Source organism: Podarcis gaigeae (genome assembly GCF_964106915.1).
Source record: "Podarcis gaigeae genome assembly, chromosome: 10".
Lineage (NCBI taxonomy): Eukaryota > Metazoa > Chordata > Lepidosauria > Squamata > Lacertidae > Podarcis > Podarcis gaigeae.
In genome coordinates this window covers 6,275,670-6,301,940 of record NC_139686.1, presented here as the reverse complement: position 1 = coordinate 6,301,940, position 26,271 = coordinate 6,275,670, and the positions used below count along the sequence as shown (strand labels likewise).

Here is a 26,271-nt window from a genome sequence, read left to right as displayed (position 1 = left end):
GTTGATGGCTACGAGCCATGATGGCTCTGCTCTGCTTCTGAATGCCACAGGAGGGGAGAGGGGTCTTGTGTTCAAATCCTGCTTGCTGGTTTTCCACAGGCATCTGGTTGGCTACTGCGAGAACAGGATGCTGGACTAGATGGGCCATCAGACTGATCCAGCAGGCTATTCCTGTGTTCTTATGAGCATAGCAAGTTGCCTTATACTGAGCCAGGCCATTCGTCCATTCAGCGCAATACTGCCTACACTGACTGGCAGCAGCTGTCCAGGGTTTTAGACTGGGGTCTCTCTCCCAGCCCTGCCTGGCAATGCTGAGGATTGAAGCTTGGGCCTTCTGCATGCACAGCAGATACTCTGCAACTGAGCTATGATCCTTCCCCAAAGATTTACTGCTTTCTGAAGGATGTGTCCTGTTCTATTCCCCTTCTGTTTCTGATGTTCTTATTGCAGATGTTAATATTACATAGCGTGAAGCTACTGGATGCATAAATTCCTTTTGGAATAAAACACTGTCCAGACCCATAAGTATTGTTAAAAACCTTACTTATGGAACTTCCTTCAAAACAGAACAATACTCCCTTCAAGATGGTGATTTGTAACTGAATACCTTAATCATGTGATCTAAGGTTAAACACTCACATGTTAGAGCAGAGAATGTTCCCAGTTAATCATTAACTCAGTTAGACCTCAGGAAGCTCTTAGTATGCTGCCATGGAAAATCCCCATTGTTAGCAATACACGTACAGGCATTCTCCATTTCAATGTCAATTAAACAATTATGAATGAATGAATCTAAAATCTATAATACGTCACAATTGGATTAAACAATTATACTTAACAGTTCATGCGGTGAGTTCTGTTGCTTGTGCAGCCCAAACAGTAGCACCCAAGCCCAAGAGGGATGGATCAGCAGGCTTGAGAGAAGCCCAAGGTTTGCAGAAGTATCACATATTGTTTCAGGAAGTGCAAATTAGGTAGATCCGTCTCTCAGTGCAAACCAAGTCAACTGCCACACACTTCCAGTGTTCTGAATGTGCTTCCCTGCTTCTTTTTCAGGGCGAGGTAGGACTTGGCCTTTCAGGGACTCCTGGTTTAAAGGGAGCAGAAGGAGACAAGGTAGGTTTCATCTCTGGAACTGTAGCCTTACTGGACTTTACTGACTGGTGGGGTCTGCGTTGCTCCCGGATGGGAGGAAGGAAGTCAAATGATACCGAGGTTGATTCAGAGAAAGAGTTTATTCTGCTCTCCAGATCGCAGAAGGCACTTGCGTGGTCAGTCCACAGCAAGCCTAAAGAAATGAGAAATTTCATGCAGTATATATATCCTCCAGGCACCCTCTCCCCCCTTCCCCAGGAATCCAACCACGTCAGCTTATACACGTAAGTTGACATCCATGACCATAAACAGATATTCCTGTTCCGGTACTTTTGACCATAAAAGGTTGTTCCTGTTCCTATACTCTTATCTTGGGGCAGGAGGTCACCAACTCTAAGAATACTCCTGGCACCATTCCCAGGTCTCTTGTCAGACCTGACAAGGTCTGTGCATCTTTGTGGTCAGGATGTAAGATAAGACCCAGATGTGTCATCCCTGCTCCACTTTGGAATGGACAAGGCCATTCATTAGGCATCACGGACTGATAAAGGAGAGAGCTTTGTTTATACAGCTGTGTTCTTGTTATGCATTTGCTCAAGAGCTCAAGTTAATGGTTTTTAGCTAATGCACCCTTGGAGAAGGAAAAATGGATTTTGGCTCCCGTTTCAAACTGACTGCACAGAAACCCATTCCTTCAGAACAAATTTCTCATTCAAAACAAAGAGGTCCAAGGCAGCTCATGAAATGCTGAAAAGTGTCTGTTTTGTAACACTTAAGCTGAACTCTTTGTGTGATGGGTTCTAATAGGTAGGAGAAAATTACCTCTCCCATGGTGAGTTGAACAGAGTTTAGATTCCCATTCTTAGCAGCAAATTGAAACATCAAATTAGGCTGTAAAGCCTTCTTTTAAACAGGCCCAGCTATGAAGGAATCTGGCTCCCCCCTTTCTTATCCCACTTAACAGAGAATCAGACAACAGACTGTAAAGTAAGTTTAAAATATGATTTACTTACTCATAGTCTTGCACTGGTTCTCAGCTACCGTAGCAGTAAAAACCATGCAGGCAAAATGCTTATATTTACAGTAGAAGCAGTCTCAGATATTTGTCCAAGCTGGAGCAAGTAAAGGGCATGTCTTTCCCCATCGCTGGTCAATGGAAGGGAGAGGGAGAGGGAAGGAACAGGAAATACTGATTGATTCTTCCTGATCAAAAGAGGAGGGGAAACGACATCACACACAGCCCTCTCTGCCAATCACATTTCTATGGTCTGAGTCTCTGCCTATCAGCAGTACAGCTCTATGGTTGTACACCCCTAAACTTACTAAGTAGCAAGAATATGAATTGTTGGATTGGGCTGCTAAATCTCCCACACTCCTGTCTCTGTTTCTTTTTCAGGGAGCAACAGGCCTTCCCGGATCCCAAGGACAGAAGGTGGGTTTTGAATGATGCATTGTCAAATCTGACCAAATATGGCTGAGATCAGGAAGCTTTAGCAGCTTCATTTTTTGTAAGGGGGCCTCTTGTTTAATTGCACTTATAATCTGATCTCTGGGTTTGTTGTTGTTGTTTAGTCGTTTAGTCATGTCCGCCTCTTCGTGACTCCATGGACCAGAGCATGCCAAGCACTTCTGTCTTCCACTGCCTCCCGCAGTTTGGTCAAACTCATGCTGGTAGCTTCAAGAACACTGTCCCACCATCTCGTCCTCTGTCGTCCCCTTCTCCTTGTGCCCTCCATCTTTCCCAACATCAGGGTCTTTTCCAGGGAGTCTGGAGCCCTGAAGTCTTGGAGCCTCAGCTTCAGGATCTGTCCTTCCAGTGAGCACTCAGGGCTGATTTCCTTCAGAATGGAGAGGTTTGATCTTCTTGCAGTCCATAGGACTCTCAAGAGCCTCCTCCAGCACCAGAATTCAAAAGCATCAATTCTTCGGCGATCAGCCTTCTTTATGGTCCAGCTCTTTTCCCCCTCTCACTTCCATATATCACTACTGGGAAAGATTGCTGCAATGACCTATACATTGTGCTGCCCTTGACGATAGTTCAGAAACTGTAGCTGGGGCAGAATTCAGTGGCCAGATTGCTAACAGGGACCAGGTGGTGAAATTGATGCCCTGGGCGCCGATTCATTTCTGGGCTCAATTCAAGATGCTGGATTTGCCCTGAACAAAGAATGCTGCTTTAGAATGAGTCAGATCCATGGTCCATCTGGCTCAATATTGCACTACACTGGCTGGCAGCAACTCTCCAGGGTTCCAGGCAGGAGTCTTTCCCAGAAGTCTTGTGTTTGGGCAGTGGGTTGGGGAGAGGGTATTTTTCTGCCTTTAGTCTGCAGTTGTTGATTTTAATATTTTATTTTCTTGAACTGTGTTGTATGTCCATGATCTCCGCCAACAATTTCTAGACCATCTATGTATTCCAACATGGAAACCAGAAACAGAGGTTGTTGTCATTTAGTCGTTTAGTTGTGTCTGACTCTTCGTGACCCCCTGGACCAGAGCATGCCAGGCACTCCTGTCTTCCACTGCCTCCCGCAGTTTGGTCAAACTCATGCTGGTAGCTTCGAGAACACTGTCCCACCATCTCGTCCTCTGCGTCCCCTTCTCCTTGTGCTCTCCATCTTTCCCAACATCAGGGTCTTTTCCAGGGAGACTTCTCTTCTCATGAGGTGGCCAAAGTATTGGCGCCTCCGCTTCAGGATCTGCCCTTCCAGTGAGCACTCAGGGCTGATTTCCTTCAGAATGGAGAGGTTTGATCTTCTTGCAGTCCATGGGACTCTCAATAGTCTCCTCCAGCACTATAATTCAAAAGCATTAATTCTTATGTATGGACACTATGTGAGTCAATTTAAAAGTTAATCCACAGCTCCATTTGCCACCCCCCTCCCCATCTCTAGTGCTGAATTGGAACAAACAGCAATCAGGTTTTATGCGAATTGCCTTTCGATCTGATTTAACTTAAAGTCTATTAACTTTCTCCACACTATGTACATTTCTGTAATTGTACATTCCCAATTAATTCTCACCTTCTCTCTTTCCTTCTCTGGTGCATATGAGGAGGGCTGAATGCTTTAAGAAATAATTTCAAATATTTTTTAAATTTTATTCCAAATAACTAGGGGGAGGGGTGCAAATCCACCTCATATTACCCTATTTAGTTCAGACCTCTGCAATGAGAAATGAGTTGCTGGAGATAATATCTTCATTTTTCTCCCCTTAGGGTGAACAAGGCATGCCAGGCGCAGAAGGACCAACAGGCTTGAGGGTAGGAATGCCTGGGTAACAATGTGGCTGGGGTTTTGGAATGGGAAAAGCGAACGAAAGGCTGAAGGCAAGGCAGCCTTTGCCAGCTTGGTGTTTTTCAGATATTTTGGATTACAACATTCTGGGTTGTGTCTGGGCTGCACCACTGGTGGTGGTAGACCCCATGACTGATTACTCTTCCATACAATAACTCCCCTCAAAAAAACTCATATATCAGGGTTAAGGCTTGGCTAGAATACTTAGATGGAAGGGACCCCATGTGTCATCTAGTCCAACCCCCTGCTGTGCAGGAATCACAGCTAAAGAATTCCAAGCAAGTGGCTATCTAACCTCTGGTTGAAAACCTCCAATGAAGGAGGGTCCGCCACCTTCCAAGGGAGTCCATTCTAATAAATAATTTATTATTTATACCCCGCCCATCTATTAAACATTAAAAGCTTCCCTAAACAGGCTGCCTTCAGATGTCGTCTAAAAGTCTGGTAGTTGTTTATCTCTTTGACATCTGAAGGGAGGGTGTTCCACAGGGTGGGTGCCACTACCAAGAAGGCCCTCTGCCTGGTTCCCTGTAACTTGGCTTCTCGCAGTGAGGGAACTGCCAGAAGACCCTTGGCGCTGGACTTCAGTGTCCAGGTAGAATGATGGGGGTGGAGTGGCTCCTTCAGGTCTACAGACACCAAGGCTATTTAGGGCTCTAAAGATCAGCACCAACACTCTGAATTGTGCTTGAAAACATACTGGGAGCCAGTGGAGGTCATTCAAGACCGGTGCTATGTGATCTCGGTGGCCACTCCCAGTGACCAGTCTAGTTGTCGCATTCTGGATTAGTTGTAGTTTCCGGGTCACCTTCAAAGGTTTCCCCATGTAGAGTGCATTGCAGTAGTCCAAGCGGGAGATAACTAGAGCATGGACCACTCTGGCAAGACAGTCCGCGGGCAGATAGGGTCTCATCCTGCGTACCAGATGGAGCTGATAAACAGCTGCCCTGGACACAGAATTGACCTGCGCCTCCATGGACAGCTGTAAGTCCAGAATGACTCCCAGGCTGCGCACCTGGTCCTTCAGGGGCATAGTTGCTCCATTCAGGACCAGGGAGTCCTCCACACCTGCCCACCTCCTGTCCCCCACAGTACTTCTGTCTTGTCAGGGTTCAACCTCAATCTGTTAGCCGCCATCCCGTCAGAATTTCCCCCCGTAATGTTTAGTTGGACTCGTCTTTCTTTTTGTTTGAATCCTTTGGTCTGGATCCTCCTCCTTGGAGCAGCAGAAAACAAGCTCGCTCCATCTTCTATGTGGCCGCCCTTCAGATGTTGGAAGATGGTCATCACATCACTTTTTTTTTCAAATTATGTATCAAAGATCGGCGAGGCCTAAAAACTGTTCTTGTCCAGCACAAGAATGAGAGTCCTGACCGTTGCTCAGACCTGAGTTCCGAGTGCACGGCCCACACCCGCCCCTCTCGGGGAGGAAAAAACCCCACAGTCACTTTTCCTGCAAAGTGTGTAGTGTGAGATGTTTGCAAGCTAACCTCTTCCATGGTCTTTGCTATGGACAATGGTGTTTTGTGCTATCTTCTTTTTCAATCTAGGGCAAAAAAGGCCAAGATGGGGTCAAAGGAGAAAAGGTAAGGTGTCTATTACTTTCATCTTATAGATGGAAAAGTACAGTATGTGTTTTTGTAGCATAGAATGAGAATCTGCGGTCTGTCTGTTGCAGGGCGAGCGTGGAGAGGCAGGGGTGAAGGGTCTTCAAGGAATTGCGGTAAGCCTCTCTTCATTTGAACCTGATATTTTGATGATCTTCCCCAACCCATTTCTGAGTTTTCTATGACTGTCAGGAGAGTTCAGATAACATGATCTAAATTAAGAACCCTCCTTTTTTCCAGACAAGGACAAGCCATCAGCTCATAAAGTATACAAGCAGAACATTCAATGCACCCTTCATTATTTTTGCTAGTCTGATCAGAGAAACCACATCGTTGTAGTTAATCAGACAGTTATGTCCATCTTCAGAGGAAAGATGGGTGCTGAACAGCAACAGGACCCTTTCAGTAGTTGTAATGGTTATATGGGGTTGCTCGTGCGTAAGTTGCCGCCACTCCTGGCTAGGTTGCCTGGTTAAACCTTTCCCTGGCTGGACAGCCCTTCACTTCGTGGCTGTTTCAGTCGCTGGCAGAATCCGTCAGTGGGCGTTTCTTGAACTTCTTCCAGCAAAGAAGTTCTTTGACGCCAAGTCTATGCCTACTTTCCCTGCGCAGAAGTCTTCTGCGCAGGGTGGGTGTGGGTAGCGGAGGACCCGTGCTCTCCCCGCTGGTCTCCGGCGAGGAGTCCTGGAGCCCCCTCTCCGATTCCCCCATGTGCCCCCCTTCACCCCTGGTGTTACGCTGATTTCCTTCCCCAGCCGATGAGCTCCCTCTCTCCCTGCTGGGCCCTTCTCCGGCATCGCTTGGGAGCCTTGCCTCCACCTCTGGCTCCGATGTCAGTTCCCTGACAGTAGTGATGCTGCATTTAAAAAATGTCTTTCTCAGAGATGTCCGGCTGCAACCTTCACTGTGTTGTAGGCACCAAGTGAGGATCGCTTTATTTTTAATGACAAGTCATTTGGATGCCATCTGTTGCCAGCAGTATTATGGGCTGCAATCATCATCATCATCTTCCGCCATTTGATTTGACTGGTTGCATTTTAAATATGCATTTAATTACTTTTCTGTTGCCTGATGCTTCGAATTTTCCACAATCAGATTAAGAATGGGAATGATATATACAGTACATAAACAGTACATATCTTAACAGGCCAACCCAGATCATAAAATTGTAGAGTTGGAAGGGACCCTGAGGATCATCTAGTCCAGCAATTCTCAACCTGTGGGTCCCCAGATGATGTTGGACTACAACTCCCATCATCCCTGACCACTGGTCCTGCTGGCTAGGAAAGATGGGAGTTGTAGTCCAACAACATCTGGGGATCCACAGGTTGAGAAACACTGATCTAGTCCATCCCCCTGCAATGCAGGAATATGCAATTGTGCCATACGGGGATCAAACCTGCAACCTTGGCATTATCAACACCACTCTCTAACCAACTGAGCTATCCAGCTCCAGCCTCTGAAAAGCAGTCAACTCCAGTTAAAGACTCCGCCCCCAGACCTTCCAGGCTCCTCCCACGACTGATGAGATTTCACAGGCCCCACCCCTGGAACACCAGGTCCCGCCTTAGCTTGACTTGTCAGGTTCTTCTCCTGGTCTCATCCTGACTCTTAACTCTTTGGCTCACTCTACTTTGGGGGAACCCTCTTCTCCAACAACAGCAAAGTTTACAAGTGGGAAAAAATATAGAGAAACACATATTTAAATTACACAATAAACCAATTCTACCAAAACACACACATTTTCAATTTCTCTTATTATTATTTTTTAGGGTCTTCCAGGTCCCGTTGGGCCCAAAGGAGACCAAGTAAGTGAAAAAAGTGTGGAGAGACCACTGGATCACAGTGGAGAGAGGAAATTGGGGTGCGGAGTCATTGGGGGGCCAGAACTGAGGTTTGATGCTCACCTGGGGTGTTCATTGTGGATGTAGGCCATAGCATTTCAGGCTGTGTGCACATGGCTTGGGGAACCTTCGGACTGCAGGCCAATCATGGTTTACCGGGGGCCCCAATTTGGCCCATGAAGCTACCGTATTTTTCGCTCTACAAGACGCACCAGACCACAAGACGCAGCTAGTTTTTGGAGGAGGAAAACAAGAAAAAAAATTATTCTGAATCTCAGAAGCCAGAACAGCAAGAGGGATCGCTGTGCAGTGAAAGCAGCAATCCCTCTCGCTGTTCTGGCTTCTGGGATAGCTGTGCAGCCTGCATTCGCTCCATAAGACGCACACACATTTCCCCTTACTTTTTAGGAGGGGAAAAAGTGAGTCTTATAGAGCAAAAAATACGGTATTTTCCCCATCTCAAAAAAATTCACAAAACAAAAAAATTAGCATGAAAATCCCTGAAACAAGAAGTAATCGACTATAGAATTGCATTAAATAACAAAAATCAAAAAACCAACCTAGAAATAAACAGAGACTTTACGAGATGCCGGCTACAAAACTCGTTTCACTGAACTAATCAATTTCCTCAGAAGGAAATAAAGAAATTATAAACCTTAAATGATTTTAAGTGATACCAAACAAACTCAAGAGCAGGGCTGAAAACGCTTCCTCGAGTTTACGAAAAAGGTATGAAAACCTCAATGACAAGTTTTAAACATAGCCCTATTTAAGAGAATCAAGCAGTAGTGATAAGAAATTTTGAAACAAAAAAAATTCCTTCCAGTAGCACCTTAAAGACCAACTAAGTCAGTTCTTGGTATGAGCTTTCGTGTGCATGCACTCTTCTTCAGAGGAAAGAAATTTTGAGTTTCTGCCCTGTTTTTGAGTTTGTTTGAAACTTAAAACCTCAATTTTGTATTACTATTGCTTGGTCCTCTTAAACAGGGCTATGTTTAAAACTTAATTGTGAGGTTTTCATACCTTTCTTTAACATCAGCAGTCAGGAGTGCTTCAGCCCTGTTTTGAAACTCAAAACCTCTGTTTTTTATTACTACTGCTTGGTCCTCTGAAATAGGGCTATGTTTAAAACTTTTTTTTAGTTTCTGCCCTGTTTTTTGAGTTTGTTTGAAACTTGAAACCTCAATTTCTTATCACTACTGCCTTATAGGGCACCCTCCTCAGTTCAGTTGGGCTTTCACCCCAATACACTTACCTAGAATTGCACCCTTAACACACCCTTTCCTGCTAACCCTGACTTTCCTCCTTCCTTAACAGGGCATCCAAGGATTTCCTGGTGCTCCAGCTATGGGTGTAAGTGTATTGTTATTTTTTTTGCAGTGATTAGGAAGGTTTATCCAGCCCAAATCATAATAGTTCTGTTGGAGTGGCATGCAACAATATCATCAGAAGCTGTCTCGTATTAGGTCAAACCCTGGGGCACTTCAGCCCCATATTGTCTACACTGACTGGACCACTTATAAACACCATCTCCAACTCCTCAAAAGATTCCATCAACGGTGTCTCTGAAAAATTTTACACATCCCTTGGGAAGGCAGGCGAGCTAATTGGGAGCTGCCCAGAGTGGCTGGGGAAACTCAGCCAGATGGGCGGGGTATAAATAATAAATTATTATTATTATTATTACTGGAATAATAATAAATTATTATTATTAGTACTGGAAGAAGCAAAGATCACCAGTGTCGAAGCAATGATTCTTCAACATCAACTTCGTTGGACTGGTCATGTTGTGCGGATGCCTGATTAACGTCTTCCAAAGCAACTACTCTATTCCAAACTTAAAAATGGAAAGCGTAATGCTGGTGGTCAACAAAAGAGGTTTAAAGACTGTCTCAAGGCAAATCTTTTAAAATGTAGTATAAACACCGGCAACTGTGAAACACTGGCCTGCGAGCGCTCCAGTTGGAGAACAGCCTTTACCAAAGGTGTCATGGGTTTTGAAGACACTCGAACTCAGGACGCAAGGGAGAAACGTGCTAAGAGGAAGGCGCGCTTGGCAAATCCACACCGTGATCAACTCCCTCCCGGGAACCAATGTCCCTACTGTGGAAGGACGTATGGATCCAGAATTGGCCTCCTTAGCCACTTACGGACTCATTGTTAAAACCGTGTTTATGGAAGACAATCTTACTTGACTATGAGTAATCGCCAAAGAAGAAGAAGAAGAAGACAACAGTGGTACTATGACTTCCCTTGATCGAGACACTATACTTCAGTTGAAACGGCCTAGAATAGCGTTTTTTTGCTGCTGCATCACACTGTTGACTCACATTCAGCTTGTGGTCTGCTAAGACCTCTTGATTCTTTTCACATGCACTTCTGGCAAATCCTCACCGTGATCACCTCCTGCCTGAAAACCTATACCCCCACACTGTGGAAGGATGTGTGGATCCAGAATTGGCCTCCACAGTCCCTTACGGACTCACTGTTAAGACTGTGTTCATGGTAGACAATCTTACTCAGCTATGAGTAAGAGAAGAAGATGACTGACTGACAGATGTTCTCTGGGGTTTTAGATGGGGGGTTTTCCCAGCCCTAGCTGGAGATTCTGGGGACTGAACCCAGGCATAGCTGTCAACTTTTCCCTTTTCTTGCGAGGAATCCTATTCAGAATAAGGGAATTTCCCTTTAAAAAAGGGAAAAGTTGACAGCTATGAACCCAGGCCCTTCTGCATGCAAAACAGATTCTCTGCTACTGAGCCATGGCTTTTCTTCATACATGCCATTAGGAGCGTGAGATTTTCCATGCCTGCCATTGGGGTGGGGGGGTCATGACATTCCTGGCCTTTTCCTGGAGGAGCAGCAGTCCCTGGAGCACAGAATAACATGTGGCAGAAGTCGCCGTTGCCAAGCAAGTGAGGCTAAGATTGGGTAGAGAGACTCACCTGTGGTTTCTTTCTCTACAGGTGGTGGGACCTTCAGGCAAGAAAGGTGCCAGGGTAAGTGGGGCAGGGACATGCAAGATATGTGGGAGGGTGTCCATTTTTGGGGAGGAAGACAATTTTTCCAGGAACGTTTTGCAGGGAAGCTGTGGATTAAAGAGCATTGGCGGGTGTTTGCCTTCTGTGCCATTAAAAGAGCTTTTTCGGATGAGATCTTCTTGGCTGTCCTCCTAAGGCTGATAACACACCATTCAGAGAGAAGTATCACTTCCAGATGGGTGGCTTTCAAATCTTTAATCTCTAGGAGATGCTCTGCAACATCATTGCACTTGTCAAGGAACTGTGGATTCCCTTGTGTGCTGCAAGGGATATTGTGGGCATGTACCTATCTCAGCAGGACGCGGGTGGTGCTGTGGGTTAAACCACAGAGCCTAGGACTTGCCAATCAGAAAGTCGGCGGTTCGAATCCCCGCGACTGGGTGAGCTTCCGTTGCTCAGTCCCTGCTCCTGCCAACCTAGCAGTTCAAAAGCACGTCAAAGCGCAAGTAGATAAATAGGTACCGCTCCAGCGGGAAGGTAAACGGCGTTTCCGTGCGCTGCTCTAGTTCGCCAGAAGCAGCTTAGTCATGCTGGCCACATGACCCGGAAGCTGTACGCCGGCTCCCTCGGCCAATAAAGCGAGATGAGTGCCCCAACCCCAGAGTTGGCCACGACTGGACCTAATGGCCAGGGGTCCCTTTACCTTTACTTTACCTATCTCAGCTTTCCTATTTTTGTGGGGGAAGGGTTGTTCCTAATTGCATGGAGGCTGATGCTCTGCTGGACGTGCCTAACAGAGGTCAGAGAAGCGTAGAATTGTAGAGTTAGAAGGTACCCCGGGGTCATCTAGTCCAACCCCCTGCAATGCAAGAATCTCAGCTAAAGCATCCTGCTCACTCGCCCATTCTCACGCTCAGGTGTACACAAATATACCTGACTACCTCTGTAAGGCCTTACCGTCAATGGGTGTGGGGTGTGCACAGGGCCGGATTTAGGTTTGATGAGGCCCTAAGCTGCTGAAGGTAATGGGACCCTTAGTATGTCCAGCTGTCCTTTGTCAACAACAAATTGTCATTGTTTTTTGTGTTGAATATATGCTATGTGGTAATTTATGGACCTAATAGGTATCTAAAGCCATTTGCACAAAATAGGTATTTCATCAAAGTAATAGATATAGAAATGAGCAAACCAGTGATATTTTAGGGAGCAAGCTAGCAGGCGGGGCCTATTGCTTACATCATAGGGACCTACACAGCACAAAACACTGTTGCTGTATGAAGGTTTTATTTTATTTGTTTTTCATCTTATACAGTCATGCCTCATGTTACGTTTGCTTCATGTTACGTTTTTTCAGGTTGCGTCCCGCGGCGACCCGGAAATACCGGAAAGGGTTACTTCTGGGTTTCGCCGCTTGCGCATGCGCAGTAGCGCTAAATCATGCTTTGCGCATGCGCACAAGTGCCAAATCGTGCTGCACACCTGCGCAGATATGGTGCTTCAGGTTGTGTTCTTTTCACGTTGCAAACGGGCTGCTAGAACGGCTCCCGTTCGCAACCAGAGGTACCACTGTACTTTGGAAATGTACATCCAGTTTTTATTTTTCCTTTAATTTTTTGGGGGACCCCCAAGAGAGTGGGGCCCTAAGCTATAGCTTGTTTAGCTTATACATAAATCCGGCACCGGGTGTGCACTCTAGAATACATCCAGCACTCCTGTGCTGTTGTGGAATTGTGAGGAGAGATAACATAGCAATGGGCCCAACTGCCTTTTGGGAGAGCTCATCGGCCATCACTGCCCAGTAAAGCTTATAGAACTCCCCAGGACACAATTCAAAAAGCACTGGAATTCCCTATCTCTCTCTCTCATCACTTTATACAGGGGGATTTGGGGCCAGTTGGCCCCCCAGGTCCAAAAGGAGACCCAGGGGACCAAGGAGAAAAGGGGGAGAAGGTCAGTGCATTTATTATTTATTTAAAGGGCTAGCCTTTTGTTTTTCTGCAATTGTCAGTTGCCTCACAATGTGAGTTCTCCGGGAGATTTTATGTATAGATGCATCACTTTTCAGGGGAAAGGCAGCTTATGAAAGAGATTTTAAAAAACAAAAAATACTTTAAAAATACAAGTAAAAGCAATCCAATTGCAAAGATAAAAGAAATAGAGACAAGGGGAAAATCAAAATGTTGATCAGAAACATATATGTACTTACAGAATTCACAGTAGGCATGAGATAACGCTTACTACGTAAAAAGTTTTATTAAGGAATAGACACAGCAGATAGATAAACAAGATAATATTTTCCAAAATCGAGATAAAGGGAAGTCGATTAATGTCATTTAAAGTTGTATGTTTTTCTTGTTTTTCTTTTTTTCTTTTTCTTTTTTTCCCTCTTTTTCTGTTTTTTCTTTTTCATTTTGTCTTTTGTACGTTTGTGAAATATATTTATGTCAAAATTTAATAAAAATTAAAAAAATATGCAAAGATAAAAGAAAAGAAAGGTCAGACGTTTGAAACGGTTTGAAAACCCAACTCCCAATGCTTTTCTCAAAATGCCAGTTGAAACTAAAATGGTCCTGAAGTTTGCTTTTCAAAGGGCTACATGTGCTTCTTTTTAGGAAGTAATTTCAAAGATCTGGAGCCACCACCAAAAAAGCCCTGTTTTGATTGCCCACCAGCATGATGGAACTTGATGGTGGGTGGGTGAGGAGGGCCTCAGAGGCTGATCTTAAAGCCTAGGCTGGTTTATATGATCGCAGGCCGCCCTTCAAATCACTTGGTCCCGAGGCATTTAATGCTTTGAAAGTCAAGGGCAGCACCTTGAGTCTCAAAGGTCTACCATTGTCACGGGTGTCCATATACAGAAATTAAAGCTGCAGAACCCCTGTCCTGGCCACATCTGGTTTGGTCCCCAAATAATGCTCTGAGCTCCCTTTTCTTTCAAACGGGTTACCCCCGTTGCATTTTAGAAAACAGAAAAACAAGCGAGCTCTGGACTTGCTAGCCTGCAAGAGTATTTCAGGATACGGTGGAAAGGGTTCAAAGTGGGCTGAATTTTTGCCTTGATCTCTGCAGGGAAGCCCGGGATTTGGCATTCCAGGACAGTTGGGGCTGAAGGGCGAGCCAGGAGAAAGGGTGAGTTGGAAAATTGGACAGCGAGTGTCCATCAAGGGAGGAGAGAGAGGAAAGTGGGGGCAGAACTGGAATGAAGCGAATCTGGCTTTTGGGAATGTTCCTCTCCTCTCTGCCCTTCCAGACACACCGTATTTTTCGCTCCATAAGACGCACCTGACCCTAAGACGCACCTAGTATTTAGAGGGGGAAAGCAATAAAAAAAATTCTGTGCAGAGCATGTAAGTGGCTCTCACTTTTCTTGCTTTAAACCCTTCTGTCCCTCCTTCCGCTTCACCGAGAAGCCAGCGGAGCAAGCTGCGCAGCTCTCGTTGAAGCCAGCAGAGCAAGAGCGATAGCTGCGCAGTGCCTCTTGTTCTTCTGGCTTCCCAGCAAAGCGGGATGGAAGACGAAAGGGAGCCCTTACGAGGGGGCGCTGAGCAGAGCCTGGCAGCGGCTCTTGCTGGCTTTTCCGGGAGGTGGGAGAAGGGACAGAGGGCAGCCCGTCAGTCCCTTCTCCCACCTCGCGGAAAAGCCCCCAAGAGCTGCACACACGCTCCATGCAGCTCTTTAAAGGGAGCGCTGAGCAGAGCCTCCCGCCTGCATTCACTCCATAAGATGAACATGCATTTCCCCTTACTTTTTAGGAGGGGAAAAGTGCATCTTATGGAGCGAAAAATACGGTAATTTGAAAGCTAAGTTTGTGCGTTTTCCTGTGCTAGCTTGCACATGGAGCAAACACTGCCTTGTGCATATACATATTTTAATTGATAGTTTGATTTATGGGGTTTTTTAATTTGATAATGTTTATGTAAACAACCTTGCTTTCTGGACTGCCATGTTTTGAAATGAATCAGCATTTGAATAACAGCATAGAAAGCTGGCTTATACGTAAAGTCAGAACGTTGGTTCGTCCAGCACTGACAGGCAGCAGCTGTCTAGAGTTCGAGACAGGGAGATGCATGCAAATCAGATGTTCTGCCACTGAAATACAGCTGTACCCTTAAGTTAGAGGAGGATACCTTACACTGAGTCAAACCAATGTCCCATACATCTCAGTACTGACCTCAGTCTGGGGTCTTTGCAAGTCCTGGGAGTTTGGCAGGCTAGATATTTAGAGGAACAACATTCTAGCCGTATTCCCTGGCACCCAGGGGTGGAAACAGGACAGTGCCAACCTTGGCAAAGCCTCTCTTACTGTGGCGGTGGCTTCCACATTCTAGCGAGATCTCGCAAGAGTTCCACGAGACCTCACAAGATTTTGAAGGGCTTGAAGGGATGCGAGTGGCGCTGTGGGTTAAACCACAGAGCCTAGGTCTTGCCGATCAGAAGGTTGGCAGTTCGAATCCCTGTGACGGGGTGAGCTCCCGTTGCTCGGTCCCTGCTCCTGCCAACCTAGCAGTTCAAAAGCACATCAAAGTGCAAGTACATAAATAGGTACCACTCCAGCAGGAAGGTAAATGGCGTTTCCATGCGCTGCTCTGGTTTGCCAGAAGCGGCTTAGTCATGCTGGCCACATGACCCAGAAGCTGTACGCCAGCTCCCTCGGCCAATAAAGCGAGATGAGCGCCGCATCCCCAGAGTCGGCCACAACTGGACCTAATGGCCAGGGGTCCCTTTACCTTTACTTTACCTATCTCAGCTTTCCTATTTTTGTGGGGGAAGGGTTGTTCCTAATTGCATGGAGGCTGATGCTATGCTGGACGTGCCTAACAGAGGTCAGAAAAGCATAGAATTGTAGAATTGTAGAGTTAGAAGGGACCCCGGGGTCATCTAGTCCATCTAGTCCAATGACTGGACCTAACGGTCCCTTGACCTTTACCTTTAGCAAGATCTTGCCAGAACTGCCACAGCTACCTCTTGTTTCTCCAGGGGCATTCATTTTTGCTACCTGAGGCGGTTGCCTCAGCCTGCCTAATGGATGGGCCAACCGTACTAGGATCTCGGTCACTTCAGGCATTCATTCATTTTGGTTGTTAGTGTCTTCCCGACAATTCATGTTTTGCCAGTGCATGTGGTATATTCCTGACTAACCTTTTCAATAAATTTAACAGGGAAACGTTGGCTTGTCTGGGAAGCCAGGGCAAAAGGTGAGGATGCATGAACAGTGCAAGGCGCAGAATACTTTTAACAATACTTTTTAGCCAGGTTATTCAGAGAATTTCACGTACGGTATGTCACCAACTCCGACAACAAGCCTGAAACTAAGCAGGTATTTCTTTTAATCTTCATAGCACATGGACTAAGCTACAAACTACAGTGGTAGTTATCTAGCAAATGCCTTTAAGTGCAATGTGTGTGGTTTAAATGGATTGTCAGCATGGTTCATTTTAAAATTTGAACTGGATGGGTTTATTCCCTATCCTTAAGGAGGTGTTGAGACAGCCTGGCTTTCATCCGGACCCCAGTGTATGGGCGGGGGGGGGGGGGAATCACCACTAGACCTGGAAAATCCTGCCAACCTAGCAGTTTGAAAGCACATCAAAGTGCAAGTAGATAAATAGGTACCACTCTGGCGGGAAGGTGAACGGCGTTTCCGTGCGCTGCTCTGGTTTGCCAGAAGCCCCTAATCATGCTGGCCACATGACCCGGAAGCTGTACGCCGGCTCCCTCGGCCAATAAAGCGAGATGAGTGCCGCAACCCCAGAGTCGGTCACGACTGGACCTAATGGTCAGGGGTCCCTTTACCTTTACCTTTAGACCTGGAAAAAGCTCCCATTGGTGCCAATGGAGCTTTTTTCTCTCTGGAGCTTAAGAAGTAGGGTTTTTTCAGGACCATGAAGAAGGAGGAAAAGGTTAACCTTCTCTTCTTTGTGCACTATAGTCCAGATAACAACTGACACACACATTCTGCAAGTCAGAATAAGGTTGCTGTTGCCAGGGGAGGAGGGAGAAAGATGGGCAAAATAGACCAACATCTTGGCTATTGTTTACTTCAGGGGGAAACTGGTCCAAAGGGTGAGAAAGGTGAGCAAGGACCGTCCGGAAGACCTGGGGAGCCCGGCCTAAGAGGTAAAGATGTAAGTAGAAACTAAAAGTACAAATCTGGGGAGCTGAATTTTGCCATTTCTGAACCAATGACTAGGGGAGGAAGTATATGATTATTTAGCTCAGGGCTAGCCAGCATAAATTGCTGGATTACAACTCCCATCATTCTTTTTTTTTTTTTTAAAAAAATATTATTGGTTTTTTTTAATGTATCATTTCCAACAGTCATATAACATAACTTCTTATCTTATACAATGTTTTAGACTTCCATCAACACCTCTGATGATTTTTCATTCTTTATCACTTATTATGCATTTCTTAATTTCCCTATTACTCTTAATTATCATTATCTAATAATTTTCCTCATAGTCTTTCTTGCAATATTTCAAATAACCCTCCTTTCAAAACTTCTTGCAGTCCTACTAGCATAATCTGTTCATTACCATTACTTTTCAAATAGTTCACATATTTACTCCAGTCTTCTAAGAATCTCTGGTCCCGCAGGTTTCGAACCCTTCCTGTTAATTTATCTAATTCTGCATAGTCCATCAATTTCATCCGCCATTCTTCTTTCGTCGGTACGACTCCCATCATTCTTGACCATTGGCCCTAGGCTGCTGGGAATTGTAGTCTCTCAGCCTCCCATCCCTGCTCCTGATAGTGAGATCAATTACATGCAAACGTAGTCCCGTATCTCAATGACTTTTTGCTCAGGGTAAACGGGTACGAAAATCTGGAACTGCAGGTTGTAACCGCAGCATATTAAGTGACAAAGGAACGTGGGGATGAACATTTCAACTTGTTGACACTAATTGTGAAACTCTGCAAAAGCGGATGCTTTGAATTCATACCAGGGAGAGTCAGGGAAGAGCGGATGCCTGGCGTCCAGGTAACAGCTTGAGAAATCTAGGCTTCCTTCTAATCCATTGCAATACAAACCCACTGAGTACTTAAACCAGGGGTCGGCAACATTTTTTAGCCGTGGGCCGGTCCACTGTCCCTCAGACCTTGTGGCGGGTTGGAGAAGCTGCACCAGCGGGGGCAGGGGAACTGGAAGAAGAGGCGAGGGGGCAAGTAGTCCTTCTCCCCCCCCAGCCCCAGCCCAGCCCAGCCCCAGCCGCTGCGCTTACCTCCCAGGGGCTGCCACCGCCGCCACCGCTGCTGCTTCTCATGGTTAGCAGAGCGAGCTCATCCGCTCCGCTCTCTGGTCCACAGGAGCACCCGGGCGGTGGCGGGAGAGGGAAGATGAACAGCGCGAAGGGGCTGGCTCCAGAGAGGGGCTGCTTAAAATGGTGCTCAGCCAGCTCAGGAGTTCAGCGTACACTCGAGTAGGACCCTGGCAGAGACACATGCCCAGGTGGCATGTTCTCTCCCTCCTGGTCTTTCATTCGGGAGTTTCAAAAGCTTTCTTCAACCCAAACATCACAGCAACCGATGCCAACCGACACTGGCACACTTAGGGATCTGCAGAGTTTGTGCACCTTGCGTGACAGACCTCAGCATTTTGGCTAATCTTTATTTACATCTAAACACACACGGAGCACTGCAACATGGCTCCCTCTCTCTCTAGCATCAGACAGCAAAGAGAAAAAAGAACAAAGGACAATAGTCCCATTTCATGGAACACAGTAACACAAACATCCTGTCTTCGTCACTTCCCACTCTGTAGAGTCAAAACATACACCGTCATGTGATAGACAAAAATCCCATGACTGCAATCATGGAGAAGGAATTCTAACAAGCCCAGCCCCCTTCCTCCTCTAGGCAGGGCAAGGAGAAGCCAGGAGGAGGGAGGGAGGGAGGGAGGAGGCGCCACCGCTGTGTGTGTGAGGGATGAGGGGGATGGAATGGTGCAGGGGGAGAAACGGTGCAGCCTGAACAAACAGAAGCCCCACGCCGATCCACGGACAGTCCGGATCCTGAAGGCAATTGGGCCTGATCTGGCCCATGGACCTTGGTTTGCCGACCCCTGACTTAAGCTAACACATGTAGTTGCATCGACAATTTTGCTCAGTTTTCTGGGGCCTTTCAGGGCATGGTAACGCACAATCATAATGTCTGTGTAAGATGTTTTAATAGGGCATACCAGGGCTTTTCCCCCAGACAGAACTTAGTGGCCCCTCTCAGATGTGTACCGCTGCCATTATAAGAGAACAAGGCAGGTGCTCAAGTTGAGTTTCAGCACCTCTTTTTCTAGAAAAATAGCACTGGGGCTTCCTGACATTACAGCTCTGAAGCTCCTAAGGGGGTTTTGCATTGAGCATCGGTCCTTCTGTCCTTCTAGGGGGAAGCAGGCCCTCCTGGTGAGACTGGAGAGAGAGGAATTCGGGTAAGGAATCTCTCTGGACTTGCATGCTGCTGAGACCTCAAACTCTCCATAGCTACCCAGCGAATCCTCTTTTCCTGACACACTAGGTTTTTATTTACCTACAGGTAGTATTTTGATGTATAGGGATTTTGTGGGAATGTCCAGGGATGCAGGAGAGGATGTATTGTTTGATTCTAGCATTTCCAACTTGTGTAAACAAGTTCACAATTTAGCAGAGTAACATTTCCCTTTTTAAACTCACAGCAGATGCGTTTGCTCAGGCTCGCTAAAGCCTCTGTAATAACTGTTCTGGTATTTTCCCCTTATTCCCTCATAAAAGATAAGACACGACACAGTCTTCTATAAATGTATAAAAAGAGTTTACTCACACACCATTCTGTTCACAATTGGATCCCAGAAGGCAGACTTAGCTTAGAAAAGTAACATAAACCTGGAAACTATCTCATAAGGAGACAGTCCCTTTGTCCTCTCTTGGCTGGAAGAGAGCATCTTTGGCTAAGCAGATGTTGCTTCTTTGACGAATGTAGTCATAGAGAGATGGCAGCCAGTCCTATGCTTTTGTTACCTGCACAGGTGAGGCCACGCCCACCTCTAGTCACATGCAGAGGAAGTCTGTCCCAGCCCAGAAGGAAACAAGAAGTTTACCTGCTGGCTGGACAAACATTCCTCCCCATGTGTAAACATGTTCACTCTAGGAATGTTGTACTTGACTGCTCTTGTGTTTCACATCCCACAGATTTGTCTACCCAGGAGCACTCAGTGCTGTCAGTAAGACCCTTGTCCACAGCTCAGCCCCACAGGCGGAGCAAACTCAGTGAGAATCGAGCCCAAATTGCTCATGTCCCCTCTATTCTTCAGGGTCCTTTGGGTCTGCCAGGACGTCCCGGAGAGCGAGGGATGAAAGGAGAGGCAGGAGAAACAGGCAAGGATGTAAGTTGGATACCAAGAGGATTGTGCAGTGGGGGTTGGAATAATTCTGGCATTTTTGACAGCAAGTTGCCAGAATATTAATATTTTCAGCACTACAGCTTGCCTCGAAGAAGAAAGATCTACAAATCACATAATGCAGGAGTGCATTTATCTGGCTTTTGGGATTCCCCCAAGGCCCTGCACGTGCTCACACTTTCCTCAAGTGCTTTTGCCCGCCTAGAACGTGTTCTTAAAACTGATGTCATATCCCTTGTTTTCCTGTATGGAGGAGGGAGAAATGTGTGTGTGTGTGTGTTTAGAAATCTCTGGCATGGCTTTCTGTGCAAAGCTAAGAGTGGCCCCCATTGCTCCGCCCACTTTTGCCTCTGGCCCCGGCCACCCCTGGCATTTGGCCCTTGGGCTGAATAGGCCTCTTGCCGTAGTCTTGTTGCTGAGCAACAGCGTGCAGAGCTCAGTGGGGCGGGAGGCCAGCCGACCAGATGAGCCTTTGAGATGTACTTGCCTAGAGCTAAACTATGCATCCGGAGTCAGGTCCAGTCCTAGGGTTGGGCAAAGAGCAATCCATCTGGGTCAGAAGGTCCAGGGGTCAGGGGGCCAAGATGAGCAGGAAGCTCATTCTGGGAATCGAGTTGAGAGATGACCTGATCTGGGGAGAAAACAGCAAAGACCTGATAAAGAGAGCGCAGCAGAGGTTATATTTTCTGAGAATCCTCCAGAAAAACAACTTCTCAAAGGACCTGTTGATGGCATTTTACCATTGTACTGTTGAGAGTGTATTAACTTATGGTCTGTGTGTGTGGTTTGGGAGCTGCACGGCCAGGAAAACAACAATGCTGTCCAGGGTTGTAAAGACTGCGGAGAGAATAATTGGGTGCCCTCTTCCCACCTTGGATCAAATCTATGCTTCCAGACAGTGCCACAAGAAAGCTGCAGAGATAGCGCAGGATAGTGCGCACCCTGGAAATGGTCTCTTTCAGCTTCTGCCTTCTGGAAGAAAGTCCAGGGTTATCAAGACTAGGACTAGCCGCCTGAGAAACAGTTTCTACCCAAATGCGATTTTGGTTTTAAACGCAGTGTAAGGAGTCTCTATGGGAGAATATTGTATTTAAAAATGAGGTATCAGAGTTTTAGGGGGCTAACCAGCTTGGGATAGCTGGAATAGCAGGCTTGTTGGTTTTTGAATGTCTGATGTAGTTTTTTCCATTTCATTGTTCTTGTTATGTACTGAAGTTTTCACCCTGGGCCAGCAGGTCCACATATGCAAATAAGGGATTGAAAGTGACATTCAGTGACTGGATAGTTACAGAAAGTGGTTGCTGTTGCGTTGTAGTGGAGCTCTATATAAGCAGACTGGCTGAACCCTTCAGTTCGGTTCTGTTCTGGCCTGTGAATAAACAAGAGCTGTTTGAAGAATTGCTGTGTCGTCTGATATCTTCACCCACAACTTAACAGTTCTGTATGGGACAATGACAATAAAGATGATTGTATCGTAGGGCCAGGAACTACAAGCACTGTTTCCAGCGTCTGATTGCTGCTGGAAACTCTGCTTCAGAAAGTTGCAGCCAGCTGGTTCCCATCCGTGCCTCCTCCTCCTCTGTGTCCTTGAAGGCTGATCAGCTGCAAGTGGAGTCACTCCGCTTTCTCCCCCTTCAGGCTGCTGTTCTGCAGGCGAAGCTGACTCCAGGCCCATGACAGTACCCCATGCTTGCATGAAGGTGTAGCTCTGTGAAGTGGCCATGCTGAAACTTGGGTCCAGAATATATTGCACTGTGTTGCCCCAGTTACAGAGAACGTTGAATGGAGAGTCTGCTGACAATTACAATGAAATGTTGATAATTAAAAATGTAAGATGAGCTCTGCTGGATCAGGCCAGTGGCCCATCTAGTCCCGGATCCATGTCAACCGTCCCTTATTTGGTGGGAAAGTCCCTTATCCCAGCGCCGTGTCCCGCTGCTATCCCTTATGGATTATGTCCCTTAAATTTCCTGGGTTTCAAAGGAAGCAGCTCCTCTCCCTCCCTCCCTGCCGGCCACGGCAGACACAGAGCAATGGATCCAAACTACAAGAAAGAAGATTCCACCTAAACATTAGGAAGAACTTCCTGACAGTAAGAGCTGTTTGACAGTGGAATTTGCTGCCAAGGAGTGTGGTGGAGTCTCCTTCTTTGGAGGTCTTTAAGCAGAGGCTTGACAACCATATGTCAGGAGTGCTCTGATGGTGTTTCCTGCTTGGCAGGGGGTTGGACTCGATGGCCCTTGGGGTCTCTTCCAACTCTATGATTCTATGATTCTATTCTATGATTCTATGATGCTATGAGGCTCCAACTGGGTTGCTTGGCTGCGTTGCTCACCCAATAAGGAGTCTAAAAATGACTGGGGGGTGGAGCTTGCATGCTTTGTGCCAATCAAATCGGCTGCATTGCCCGGGGACTCGCCTTTGCTCAGTGCTTCCCAGCAGAGAGGTGATGGTGGTTTTCCTTGCTGCATCCCCTTTGCCGGGTTGCTGCGCTGTGGGAACCACTGCTTGAGGCTTCGATTGGCTGCTGGCTGGGCTTTCTGCCTTTGTCTCAGAGGGGCTCAGAAGCTGAACATACCTGTGCTTGGGAAATCCCTTATTTTGGCTGCTGATCCCTTATTTTCGAGGCTGCAGGTCCCTTATTTTCAAATCTGTTAGTTGACAGCTATGACAGGATCCCGTTCCCAGATGCCAGTGAGAAGCCCACAAGCAGAATATGATTGCAAGAGCGCTCTACCCACTGGTATTCAACTGGTACCTTTGACTGTGGAGACAAAGCATTAGCCATTATGACTAAGTAGCTGCCAGTAGTCTAATTCTCCATAAATTTGTGTGACCTGCTTTTAAGGCCACGCAAGGCACTCATCCATGGCAAGTAGAGTTGTGGATTTGTGGGCACCTGCTGCCACACCAAGGGAGATTGTGAGCATTCCATTCTACCCAGACACTGAGGTCCAGTTCTGACGGCCTTCTGGCGTTTCCCTCACTGCGAGAAGCGAAGTTACAGGGAACCAGGCAGGGGGCCTTCTCAGTAGTGGCGCCCGCCCTGTGGAATGCCCTCCTATCAGATGTCAAGGAAATAAACAACTATCTGACTTTTAGAAGACATCTGAAGGCAGCCCTGTTTACAGAAGTTTTTAATCTTTGGTGTTTTATCCAATATCCAGTATCCTGTTGGAAGCTGACCAGAGTGGCTGGGGAAACCCAGTTAGATGGGCGGGGTATTATTATTATTATTATTATTATTATTATTATTATTTTATTTATTAAAGCCCTGTGGAACGCCCTCCCACCAGATGTCAAAGAGAACAACTACCAGTCTTTTAGAAGACATCTGAAGGCAGCCCAGTTCAGGAAAGCGCCTAATGTTTCATGTATTACTGTACAGTGGTACCTCGGGTTAAGAACTTAATTCGTTCTGGAGGTCCGTTCTTAACCTGAAACTGTTCTTAACCTGAGGTACCAGTTTAGCTAATGGGGCCTCCCGCTGCCGGAGCACGATTTCTGTTCTCATCCTGAAGCAAAGTTCTTAACCCGAGGTATTATTTCTGGGTTAGCGGAGTCTGTAACCTGAAGTGTCTGTAACCCGAGGTACCACTGTATTTTAATATTTTGTTGAATGCTGCCCAGAGTGGCTGGGGAAGCCCAGCCAGATGGGCGGGGTATAAATAATAAATTATATTATTATTATATTATTATTATATTATTATTCATATGCAACTCTAAAGGAGGTGGTAAAGTATCTCAGCTCAGCACCTCTGACTCCTCTTTCATTCTGCTTTTCTCCTCCTCCTCCTAGGGAGCCGGCGGAGAGAAAGGAGACAAGGGCGAATCCGTAGGTTTGCAAATTCTCCTTGTTAGCCTTGCATGAGAGCCATCAAAGGCACCTTTTCAAGTGGGCTAGCCTTCTGCATTCATATCTTGGGTGGTGGTGGTGGTTTCCATGTCAGCATATGTACGTCTTGTGTTTCTGCAGGGACAGCCTGGGCCTCCTGGAACTCCTGGAAAGACCGTGAGTAATGCTTGTTCTCCTGGGGAAATAGTGCAAGATGGGAAGAAAGAGATGGTGTCTCCTTGCTTGGCAAACGTGGCACAGATCAAAAGGCAGGCTAACTGGAGAGATTTGCTCCAGTCAAGAACTTTATTAAGGCCCAGGGTATGTATACTCATGTGGTGGTAGATAGTGGATGCAGGACCCTGGGCAGAAGGCCAGGAAATGTTGGTCTCCTGGGAGGAGAAACTGGGAGGAGAAAGCAACACCCCTAGGTGAGAGCTGAGACCTACATTGGCTCCCAGTATGTTTCCGGGCACAATTCAAAGTGTTGGTGCTGACCTTGGAAGCCCTAAATGGCCTCGGTCCTGTATACCTGAAGGAGCATCTCCACCCCCATCATTCTGCCTGGACACTGAGGTCCAGCGTCGAGAGCCTTCTGGTGGTTCCTTTTCTGCGAGAAGTGAGGTTACAGGGAACCAGGCAGAGGGCCTTCTCTGTGGTGGCGCCCGCCCTGTGGAACGCCCTCCCATCAAATGTCAAGGAAATAAACAACTATCTGACTTTTAGAAGACATCTGAAGGCAACCCTGTATGGGGAAATTTTTATGTCTGATGTTTTATCGTGTTTTTAATTTCCTGTTGGAAGCCACCCAGAGTGGCTGGGGAGGCCCGGCTAGATGGGCAGGGTAATAATAATAATAATAATAATAATAATAATAATAATAATAATAATAATAATAATATAGTATTTATACCCTGCCCATCTGGCTGAGTTTCCCCAGCCCCTCTGGGTGGCTTCCAATCAAGTGTTAAAAACAGTACAGCATTAAATATTAAAAACTTCCCTGAACAGGGCTGCCTTCAGATGTCTTTTAAAGATAAGATAACTGCTTATTTCCACATCTGAAGGGAGGGCTTTCCACAGATCTTTATTTACTTTATTATAAGTAATAAATTATTATTATTATTACTACTACTACTACTACTACCTTCTGTGTTTGCTAATGGCGCTGTGGGTAAAAGCCTCAGCGCCTAGGGCTTGCCGATCGAAAGGTCGGCGGTTCGAATCCCCGCGGCGGGGTGCGCTCCCGTTGCTCGGTCCCAGCGCCTGCCAACCTAGCAGTTCGAAAGCACCCTCGGGTGCAAGTAGATAAATAGGGACCGCTTTCTAGCGGGAAGGTAAACGGCGTTTCCGTGTGCAGCTCTGGCTCGCCAGAGCAGCGATGTCACGCTGGCCACGTGACCCGGAAGTGTCTCCGGACAGCGCTGGCCCCTGGCCTCTTAAGTGAGAACGGGCGCACAACCCCAGAGTCTGGCAAGACTGGCCCGTACGGGCAGGGGTACCTTTACCTTTACTTTAAGAACTACTTTTCTGTTCTGTACTTTTGCACTTTTTGTAGCTGCTTTTGTTTTTTAAAAAAAATTATTTACATTAGTTTTCGGAACCTTACTCTATTATGGAAACCTTTAGTAAAAAGAATGAAAGCCATCTACATCACACACACCCCTTAAAAAAAAGAAGGAGGAAGTACTTGGAGAACATGGCCAAGAACGTACAAGTGGAGCTTCTCATTTCTGAAAGAGACTTTCTCTCCTCCCCACGTACTTATAAATGTTCCTCTGACAATTGTAGGTTCTTCCTCTGGAAAGCAGAATTGCTGTCAAAGGAGAGAAGGTACCACTTCTTCCCCTACTGAAATATTAGTGATATGACTGAATGTCTTGCATGAGTTCATTGGCTCATGTAGAAACCCTTTGTGCATCTCCTGGGGGTATGGTCTTAGCTGCCGTTCTCCACCTAGAGTGGAGAACCTCAGGCCCTGGTCCAGAGATGGATCTCCAGCTGACCGCAGTGCTTCATGGATGGAACGACTCGCCACAGAGAATGCCAGTCCGTGGCTTGGATGCCCTTCATTCCACCGGAATCTGTAGAGGCAGATGCCAGATTTCTGTGAAATGAAGCCCATCAGGCATGGGTTCCCTCCTCGCCCTTCCCGCTTGAGAGCCCATCAAGCGAAGACTTCATGGAATCCTCAGTCGACCGTGTTGTGGTTGCCGCAGAACTGGAAGAAGACGTTGAAGCGAAGTGCC

At 46.6% G+C, this 26,271-nt stretch overlaps 1 protein-coding gene across 1 annotated transcript in view; it reads left to right on the top strand.

Annotated features, from left to right (window-relative positions):
• LOC310825827 (uncharacterized protein) overlaps positions 1 to 26,271 on the top strand; it is a 168,978-nt gene that overhangs the window by 29,175 nt on the left and 113,532 nt on the right. The window contains exons 19-35 of the mRNA XM_083699648.1: positions 1,057 to 1,116; positions 2,492 to 2,527; positions 4,310 to 4,354; positions 5,939 to 5,974; positions 6,067 to 6,111; positions 7,768 to 7,803; positions 9,157 to 9,192; positions 10,806 to 10,838; positions 12,699 to 12,770; positions 13,890 to 13,949; positions 15,980 to 16,015; positions 16,865 to 16,945; positions 19,198 to 19,242; positions 20,101 to 20,172; positions 23,987 to 24,022; positions 24,164 to 24,199; positions 25,814 to 25,855. Coding sequence (XP_083555774.1) covers positions 1,057 to 1,116; positions 2,492 to 2,527; positions 4,310 to 4,354; positions 5,939 to 5,974; positions 6,067 to 6,111; positions 7,768 to 7,803; positions 9,157 to 9,192; positions 10,806 to 10,838; positions 12,699 to 12,770; positions 13,890 to 13,949; positions 15,980 to 16,015; positions 16,865 to 16,945; positions 19,198 to 19,242; positions 20,101 to 20,172; positions 23,987 to 24,022; positions 24,164 to 24,199; positions 25,814 to 25,855 — 807 coding nt within the window. The remainder of the gene's footprint in view (positions 1 to 1,056; positions 1,117 to 2,491; positions 2,528 to 4,309; positions 4,355 to 5,938; positions 5,975 to 6,066; positions 6,112 to 7,767; positions 7,804 to 9,156; positions 9,193 to 10,805; positions 10,839 to 12,698; positions 12,771 to 13,889; positions 13,950 to 15,979; positions 16,016 to 16,864; positions 16,946 to 19,197; positions 19,243 to 20,100; positions 20,173 to 23,986; positions 24,023 to 24,163; positions 24,200 to 25,813; positions 25,856 to 26,271) is intronic.